Source organism: Charadrius vociferus, unplaced genomic scaffold, assembly GCF_000708025.1.
Source record: "Charadrius vociferus isolate BGI_N301 unplaced genomic scaffold, ASM70802v2 scaffold259, whole genome shotgun sequence".
Lineage (NCBI taxonomy): Eukaryota > Metazoa > Chordata > Aves > Charadriiformes > Charadriidae > Charadrius > Charadrius vociferus.
In genome coordinates this window covers 8,642,872-8,652,973 of record NW_009661368.1, presented here as the reverse complement: position 1 = coordinate 8,652,973, position 10,102 = coordinate 8,642,872, and the positions used below count along the sequence as shown (strand labels likewise).

At 38.8% G+C, this 10,102-nt stretch overlaps 1 protein-coding gene across 1 annotated transcript in view; it reads right to left on the bottom strand.

The window, feature by feature from the left end:
• Window positions 1-5,337: 5,337 nt before the first annotated feature.
• The window catches only part of SYCP2 (synaptonemal complex protein 2), a 28,885-nt gene continuing 24,120 nt past the window's right edge, over window positions 5,338-10,102 (bottom strand). Inside the window, 8 exon segments of the mRNA XM_009893592.1 lie at window positions 5,338-5,412; window positions 6,781-6,837; window positions 7,275-7,353; window positions 7,675-7,733; window positions 8,495-8,594; window positions 8,676-8,770; window positions 9,447-9,574; window positions 9,881-10,042. Of these exon segments, the coding sequence (XP_009891894.1) occupies window positions 5,338-5,412; window positions 6,781-6,837; window positions 7,275-7,353; window positions 7,675-7,733; window positions 8,495-8,594; window positions 8,676-8,770; window positions 9,447-9,574; window positions 9,881-10,042 (755 nt within the window).

Genomic DNA, 10,102 nt, shown 5'->3' with positions numbered 1-10,102 from the left:
GGATAACTTGCTGTTTATGTGAAAGAAGGACTCCGCAGACGATGGCTCTGCAGCACTTACGTACAGAGAGACACCAGAGATGTACTTCGCTCTGAAGTCAGAAGAGCGATGGCCGCTGGAGTGGGACCATCTGCTGAAAAAGACTGAAGTAAAGCTCCTTGAAAGAACCTACTGCTCTCCTTTAACACGCGTTTTAAACTGTTCTGCAGTCAGTCTGGGGAGAGGAGACGTGCATGTACAGGCTCTGCCATTCCAAGGCCTCTGGCATAAACGGACATGACACACTGTCATTCAGTATTATGTTGACGAGACATTTTGAACTTACCACGATTAGTTTGTAAAACACTTAAGTTCATGTTCTAAAAACTAATTTAATGTATTATAATTTCATTCTTTTTTATATATTGTCTAACAGAATCACAGCTGCAAGCATTTTTGATTCCTGTTACTTTTGTTCTTTAATTAAATGACTACTTATTGCAGGAAATGAACATGTTTCCTAAAGCTCTTTTTTTCCCAGGGACAGTTGGGAAGGGAAGAGATTACAGTTATTATGAACCAGATCGTATCGCTTCTTTAACAACACGGAGTCCTCAAAAGGATGATCTTAATTAAGGTTTTCCATCTTGTGGCATATCGGTGTTTTGAACCAGATCCCAACCGGCATAACATGATTGTCATTCTACACTGGCTGAGGTTCCGGCTCTCTAAAGAATGACAATTAAGTTCACCGTTACTCTCATTCAAAAATTACTAAATTGGACAACCGTAGATAAAAATGTAACAATGTACTTTGATGTTTAGTGAACAAATGTTTTATGCTTGCCTGTCAGAGGAAAAAAGTTACTAAATACTTATAACAAAACAAACAGAACTGATGTAGAAAAATGTAAAGCCAGACATTCTAATAATGCTCGACATCTAGAAGCATCTGAGAATTCTACTCAAAATACTACTAAATGGAAAAGACTCAGGGAAAAAAAATTACACTGCTCGCAGGAAAGCATTCCTGGCAAGACAGTGACAAAATGGCACAAACACACATGAGAAAATTTTCTCTGCAAGAGTCTAAAATGCCACCTTTCGAGGACGTTGTTGAATCTCAAATATTTGAAAAAAGGTCTGTTGATCTCGTAGCTTTGTTGAGATGATCTCCATGAAGCGTGAAAACAAGAAAGAAAATAAGGTATGTAAAACTGATTGTATAGACTGCTACCAAATTGCTGCACGGTGGTGACTAGAAGCGGCGCAAACAGTGGATGGACGAACGTTCAGTTCTCCTCTGCGGCTCCGTGTGGGCATGAAACACCACACACGGTGCTGCTCTCCGGCTGAACTAACAGTTGCGACTGGAAGGTAAGAACACGCAGTGCAACACTCCAAAGGTACATCAGTGAGGGCAACGCCAGAAGAAACAGATGAATCGCGGGAGATGTGGTGCCCAGAACCAACCCAGCTTGCTAGTGTCGTTGTAGCTAGCTGTACTTTTGTACAACTCTTTAATGTTTGACTTAAGCGACGATCAGTTGGAGACTTGAATTACCCAATTACTTGATCCAAAGATTATTTTTTTTTCATTTATTGCAACTTTAAAATTTGCTGGATTTTCACAGAAATGTGTAACATTAGAACCAGACTTTTAACACACTGTTAGTTATATTTATCAATCAATTTATTATTAATGAAATACTGTTAATTCTAAACAACAATATAATGATAGTTCAGGTGTAATATACCAAAAGGGTAAACAGAAAGGAGAGAAAAGTTTCTTCAGCAGAACCATTTTTAGTTTCAGAACAGTAGATGACCCACTGTTAACTACAAACTTGGCTAATAATCCATGAAAGCAGCACTCCTGTTTAGCAGCGACGCGTACTTCCACTGGTAATAAAAATATTCTATAACACACATAAAACGATGTTGAAAAATATAATAAACAGACGACTATTTGAAGGGTAACTTAGAGCAGCTTTTTAAATTCCAAGCAATGCCTCTGAGCTGTATTACTAATGCAACCCAACCACCTCGGAGCTATGCAGCAATCTGCTGCGCTTCTCCCTCCTGTTCGCAGCCGCCCTTCACCACAAGCACCCCAGCCCTTCTGCTTCCGTCTGGCAAGAGAGAGAAAGTTGTGACGACTCCAGAGCCACGGTGGTCCCTGCCAGCCAACGGCCATCAGCGTACCGGGGGTGAGCCCACCGGTCAGCCGGAGCCTCCCGCGCGCTGGGCACGGCTGGTGCTGGCGCACTGCGGGCTGGCGGCCACCGCAGGCATGCTGGAGGCTCAGGGAGCGTACCGCCTCTGCCCAACGGCAAAACCAAACAGGCCCGAAGTGCACAATTCCACCGCTTCATTGGGGATCTGCTTGAAATGACCCCTGGGGTTTCTCAGCCACAAACTAAAAAAGGAAAAAAAAGCAATCCCCCTGTGCCGACCTTTGCCTTTGGGAATACTCCCTTGTGATACGCGTCACTTTTGACATTTGCTACATTTAACTGTACCTGCTCCATGTCTTTAGAAGTTAACACAGTGGGGTAAAGACTGATAGGTGGAGAGTAAAATGTCACACTTTATTTTATCACGAGTCCTCACTAAAACCAGCAGGTGTGTTATTTTCCAGTATGCAATCTCTGCAAGAATTTGGGCCTTGCAGTGCACTTTTTAAAACTTTGTACAGTTAAGAGAAAAATACTGTTTCATATGCAGATAAAATGAAAAGTTTAACATCTCACGAGGTCCATCTAGTGGAGAGGACAGTGAACAAAGGCTCAAAAAACCCCCAAACCTGAAACCAAAAATCAGAGGCTCAAAAAAATTATGAAAAGCATTAAGTATACTTATGTAGTGGGATGAGTGGACCAAATTATTTACTGGCAGTTTCAGTATAATAATTTCCAGAGACAACACAGCCTTGTCTTTTTAAAATTAATTCATAAAAATATATTTCATTTAGAATTATTTCTGTTTACAATAAGCCATTTCCCATCAATGAAGTTTAAGAACACCAGTTACTCTGCATTCTACTCTCGGTGTATACTGGATAGAAATCTCACATCCATTTCTGCTCAAAGAAGTTGGTTTTTAAATATGCTATTTTCAAAAAGGACAAAAGCAACCTGTTCTGTAAAGTCATAGATTAATGTAGGTTGGTAAGACCCTCCGTCCTTTCCCAGTCACTGGATCTCCCCCCGCCCCGAGTGAGGCAAACTTTGAAACTCCAGCAGGTGGCTCAGTGATTGCTGAGTTCAGGCCTCAGCCGAGTATGGACTTTCCTTTTCTCTTTATTTTAAAGACAATATTAATATAAAGATACAGAAGTGATTTAGAAAACAATAGGTTTTCCCATTTTCTTTTACGACCTCCGTCAAAGAGTTTTCTACCTTAAAGTTCAATTTTAAATCATGCTATTTTTCTCTCTGAAAATAAACTTTAGGAAAAGGTTACTCTCTGAAATAGTGAAAGATAAATCAGAGATAAATGAAGTACCTGCGAAGTACCTGCAGGACAGAGAGATTGCACAGGCACACCAACAAAGAGGTCACAAAAGGAAACCGGTTAAGTATCTCCAAAGATGTTGATCAGATGGGGGTGAGGTTCAGCCAGGAACTTCCACTCAATACATATTTTGAAAAAATGGCAGGTGGGTTTGAGGGAAGTCAAATTGACATGAGACCTAAGTGAGAGCCAACAACTTAAAATGATGAAAGCCAGTCTATTAGACTCTTTTAAAAATATTAGACAATTATAATAGCAATATAGCAAAACAGTTGCATTCAGAATTAGCTGGAATGAAAGTAAGAGTTTGAGAGATATAGACAGTGCTTTCGGTAACATATGAGAAAAAAATTAGAATAAAGAACACTACTGTAAGTAACGGTCGGTGTTGTAATAAAAGCAGTATTAGGAATGTAGAAACTAGGAAAAAGAGAAGAGTTCAGAGGGTAGCGGGGATAATGGAAGAAGAGACACAGATGTGTGGATGACGTTAAAGACAACCAAAGGACAAAATAAGAGGCATAATGGTATGTAAAATTAGGGCTATAAAGCAATGAAGTTGTGAGGGGCTGTTCCCCCGTCAGTGGCTAATACATTCTTTTGAGACCTCTGTGGTCGTTACTCCAGCTACAGAGAAGCACGTCCCCTCCTCAGCCCCGCTCCAGCGGCTGTGAAGCTGTGCCAGCGCGGGGCCGAGCCAGCTCGGGCCCGACGAGCCAGTCCGGGGTACGGGGCAGCTCCGCAGGAGCCAACGCAGACGAGCTCCCGGCCACGCACCTTCTGCGAGTTACTCTCTACGTCTGCTACTTCTGGGTCAGCTGGAAGTTTTTAATCCCCCTTTTTAAAGAGAACTTAAATGAAAAATATTAACGGTATTGTTCTGAGCCTGAAAAGTTTACAGTATATACATGCAGGATTGCAAGTTAAAAAAGACTAAAAGGTTGCAAGGAACTATAAAATGCAGGGTAGTTTTTTGTTTAATTTAAAAGCAAATTAAGGGAAATATTAGCTTAGAAGTTGCACATAATATTCAGAAGAAACCTAACTGGGCGACAAAGGAGAAGCATGAATTACGACTGACTGGTCATTTTCTTCGGAAAACTTCTGAAGTGTACGTACATGGAATAGATTGCATTAGCATGTAGGACACGTTTCTGAGCTACAGACAGCAGACCCTCTTAACTGTCTGTCTTTCATGAAATACTTGCGCAGCAGTGAGTTTTATCTGACAGACATGCAAACACGTACTACTGATTTAAAGCAAAATAGTAATGACATCATTTTGTAAAAAAAAAAAAAAGACAGACAATATATATTTTTCTTGAAATATTTAATACAACTATTTGCAATGTAGTTCAACGACAAATGTTTAGAGTTTTGTTTTCTCTTAAAAACTCCTACTGAGTTCTAACACCACAGACAAATAGGACTGAGATCAAAACAGGCAATTTGATCCCTGAATCATCTCTGACTGTATCCTGGATCAGACAAAAGGGGTATTCTGTACAGACAGACCCAAAACATAGATTCAAAGTGAAATCCAAAGTAATTTCTCTGAAAGTCAGTTAAATAACCTATAAAAATTGTTAAAGACATCTTAAAAAATAGCATGTGCTAAAAATAAAAGATTTACATATTGCTTTTTAGCAGATTCAGTAAAATAATTCCAACTCTCACATATGAAAGGAGAAGTCCTATCCACAAAGATTTTAACGTTATTAAGGAAACTATGCTTTCACTACAAAAGTTTCTCTGCATGTAAAAAAAAAAAAAGTTGTCAAATTTTACATTATAAAAGAGTGTTGTTATTCACCTTGACTTTCAGGAAGGTATTTGAAAATATTACTTCAGAATTTTATCTTCCAGTTGAAACAATGCCTGCAATCCTCTGCGAACATTACACAGTTCCTCTTCTTGCTGTGCAAAAAGCATTATATTTATCACATACTTTAAATAAAATCTCCTGGGTTTGCTGGTTTTTTTTGGTTTTTTTTTTTGGTTTTTTTTTTTTTTTAAGTTTTGTAATTCTGGTGCATAGTATATGCTGCTTGTAACATATCAAATATGATACTTCTCATTTCCATGTCAACATTCAACGTCTTAAGACACCAAACTAAAACAGTATATCCGTATCTACCTGCTGCTTTTATTACCCAGATAGGGTTTAAAGTATAACACGTCTGCTCCTCAGGGGTCAGCACTGGGACCCGTGCTGTTCAACATCTTTGTTGGTGACATGGACAGTGGGGTCAAGTGCACCCTCAGCAAGTTTGCTGATGACACCAACCTGTGTGGCGAGGTAGACACGCTGGAGGGGAGGGATGCCATCCAGAGGCACCTGCACAGGCTGGAGAGGTGCGCCCATGCCAACCTCATGACGTTCAACAAGGCCAAGAGCAAGGTCCTACATCTGGGTCAGGGCAATCCCAAGCACAAATCTAGGCTGGGCAGAGAATGGACCGAGAGTAGCCCTGAGGAGAAGGACCTGGGGGTACCGATTGATGAGAAGCTCAACATGAGCCGGCAATGTGTGATCACAGCCCAGAAAGCCACCCGCATCCTGGGCTGCATCAGAAATGTGGGCAGCAGGGCGAGGGGGGGGATTCTGCTCCTTTTAATCTGCTCCGGTGAGACCCCACCTGGAGAACTGCATCCAGCTCTGGAGGCCCCAACACAGGAAAGACATGCACTTGTTGGAGCGGGGCCAGAGGAGGCCACGAAGATGCTGGGAGGGCTGGAGCCCCTCTGCTGGGAGGACAGGCTGGGAGAGTTGGGGGGGTTCAGCCTGGAGAAGAGAAGGCTCCAGGGAGACCTTATTGTGGCCTTCCAGTGCTTAAAGGGGCTCCAGGAGAGCTGGGAGGGACTTTTTACAAGGCCATGTAGCGATAGGACGAGACGGAATGGCTTCAAACTGGAAGAGGGGAGATTCAGATTAGATATTAGGAAGAAACGGTTCCCTGTGCGGGCGGTGAGCCCCTGGGGCAGGTTGCCCCGAGAAGCTGTGGCTGCCCCATCCCTGGAGGTGTTCAAGGCCAGGTTGGACGGGGCTTGGAGCAACCTGGGCTGGGGGGAGGTGGCCCTGCCCAGGGCAGGGGGTGGGACTGGATGATCTTCAAGGTCCCTTCCAACCCAAACCATTGTATGATTCTACATCAGTGATAACTGGATTCTGACTAATTTTTATTTTTGATAGGGAACTAGAAATTACAATTTTTAGTAATTTATTGTTCAAACAGCTATACTTAAAAAAATAAATAAAAATGAGGACAAGATAACTTCACTTACCATTTCTTTAAGAAGTTTCTCTTGGAGTCCTTTTATGTCTTCTTTCATCAGATGCATCTATAAAAAGATACTGAATGCATCTTCTCTGCTTACAACTGGTAACCCATTTTCAAGACAACAATTACATCCCTAAATGGTTTATAACCGAGAGATACAGACGCACATGCATCTTCATGCCTAAGGAAAGGGATGTGTGTTTTAAATTTGTTCTTTCTTGGGTGATTAGCACTGGTAAGCAAAGCCACAGAATACATAACAAATCTTGCAGCATTTTCCAGATAATTGCACGCACCTAACAGGTGAAATCTAGGCCTTAAACACTGAATGTTGGTACACTAAGGGATATTTTATGACAATGAAAAACTACAAAACTACTTATTTGGCATTAACACAATGCTGAGGAAAAAAAACTTTCTTTGGAAAAAAGACAATACTATTATCTGTTAGTAAAATTGAAGAATTATTAAAAACAAAGAACGAAAAGTTCATCATACCTCTGAAGTAAAAATATGTTCTTCATAGTCAACGGTATGGTAGATGTTCTTTTCAAATGAAGTTTTAAGAATCTGGATTCTGAAGAAATAAAAGGCAGTTCAGAACAGCTTTGCCACGTATGTACTTTCCACGTGTATTTATGAATACGTCCCGTTATTTGTAGTCTATTTGTATTTAAAAGCATGGACAAGTATTACCATCGTTGCTACTACTGGAATAGTCCCTCTGGTATGTGGAGAAATTCAGTTGGAGAATAATTACATTTTTAATCTCATTTTCTCATGTACTATCTCTATTTCATGGACAAGAGAAATTGGATAGAGAAGAGTACTTGACCTAACTTATATGTCAAATGAACGGAACACAAATCTCATCCTGGGATTAATGAAGCCTACTAACCTCTGTTGCTCATTTCTCATGTATGTACTAAAAGTATGCGTATGTTTTTTCCAAAAGGTCTGGAAAGAAAAATATTAATAGACCATAATCAGTAGGAACCAATATTTTCTGAACTGACTAATATCTAATATGAATAAAACAACCTACAACCACAGAATCAGCACACAAGGGACAGGAGTTACACAGTCACCACAGAAGCTTCAAAAAAAAAAAAAAAAAATCTTAGCTGGCTGGCTGAGGCACTTCAGGAATTCTGTTTTCACGGAACCAGTTTCACCAAAAACACGTTCTGCATAACAGTTTCAAAACAATGAAAAAGCATATGCATAGCATTTTATTCAGACTTTCCATATAATTTAAGCCATGCCTTCAGAGTAAAAGAAAAAAGTGAGCATGCCTTGTGTTTACATGAATATTTGTATATTGATTTTTACATTACAGCAAGTAGCAGCCCCATTATGTCAACTGGCTCATTGTAGAACACACAGCACATCAGGTTCAAAAGGCTACATGCTATTCCTGAAATACAGGCCAGCTGAAAAAAAGGCTCATGAAGTGGGGTAAGCAGCCCATTAAAAGTAGCAGGAGTAGTTTATTCTAGGAAGAAAAACATATAGTGGTGATCTAGAAATTCTAAGACCATCGCACTAGCCAATCCTAACACCTCAAATTCATTATTTGAAATTTGAACCAACTTCAATCAAAATGCTAAAGGCTTTTTAAAACAGAATTAATGATCTGAAGTTAAAGATGATACGAGTAATCTATGGATTCCATAAGAATTTGTTTTTCTCCATGACCAAGCAATTAAAATACAAACCGAGAATTCTTTTTCCATGTTTTTCAGGGACTGAGAATCTTTTTCAAAATTCTCAAGTTCCTCAAGGAGAGCAAAATGAAATTTGTCCAGCTGCCTGATCCTACCAAAACAAAATGAGTTACTTTTAGAAAGTATTCATTGCATTTTAAGGGTGCTTTAAAATAAATCTTTTGTTACAGACCTGCATTCATGAAGCTGGTAACTCATTGTTGTCAAATGCTCATGGGCAGCTCTTAATGATTGCTTAGTAAAATGATCCATTTTCTGTGAGCGGCTCTATGAGGATGTTTTAACATTACATTCAGATTATTTTCACTTTAGGAAAAAAAAACAACCTGTCGTATGTTTAGTACTGTAATTGCTTAGTATCACAGATCATACTGAGCAAACCCCCTTTTTTTAATTATCCTTTTTGTATTATTTCCTTTAAGGAAAATCTTTCTGTTAATGAAGAGTTACTAAACAGAGGTTTATGTTTTTGATAAAATTCTACCTAACTTAATTAGAAGTACGTTATTTGAAAAATTAATTCCTCAAAATAAAGAAAGTACACATGAAATGAATGATGTGTGCTTACAGCTTTCTTAGATTAACAAATGCATTATTCAGGCTCAATTTTTCCTTTTTGCAAATAAATTTAATTCACGGGTTTGATAATTTGAAAAAAAAATCAAAATGCAGTATGCTCATTACTTTAGATACATAAGCTTGTTTTGAAACAACAGACAGGATAAAAAATAAAATATACCTGGGAATGAAAATACTTGCAGAGTTAGGTACATACAGGAATTGAAAAAGGCATAAAAGGAAACGAATTCTGTCATCTCTTCAAGTTCTATGCACATAGCTATTTTCATGTCCTTTTAAGCAAATTCTGTGGTGTAAGACAAGCTATCGTTCATACACACATGTACCCACACAGACAACGAATATTGTATATGAAATGTCTTGCCTCAATTTTCTTAGTAAATTCTTTTTGGAGCTTCTGACATATACCGATAGTTGAACAGCCAGGTTCCCAGACTTCCCCATCCAAAACAGACACATCATTTACAGATACAGTAGATATGCTTTCAGACACTGACGAGAAGTAAAAAAAAAATAATGTCACAATTCAGTATGAGAAAGTATCCTATCTGAAGCTGCAACAGGGCCAAGAACAGCTTTGTTATAAATACATTCATTTCAACAATGAAATGGCTGAGACCAGTTTCTATTTTTGTATCAATTTTCTGACTTTTTATATTCTCTAAATATTTAACATTTCTTTTTATTTCTTTTTTTAAATATGTAAAATTATTTTTTATGAATACTATCTTTTTTTGTTAAGACTTTAATTTGGTACATTATTTTAAACTTTTGCACAACTTTCACTCCATAACTAACCTCTGTAAGTAATAGCATCATCTGTTTTAAATAATTTTCTAGGCTGTAACTTTCTTCTTCTCTTTGCTTTCTTTTCCTCCTCTTTGCTTGTTTCCACTTCATCAGAATTGCTTTCTGTATCACTGTGGTAGCTTCGTTTGAAAAATGTCTGTATAGTTGGTCCTTTAAAAACATGAAAACAATGACTAATTTTAGTATTATTTAGAACAAAGACATGGGAAG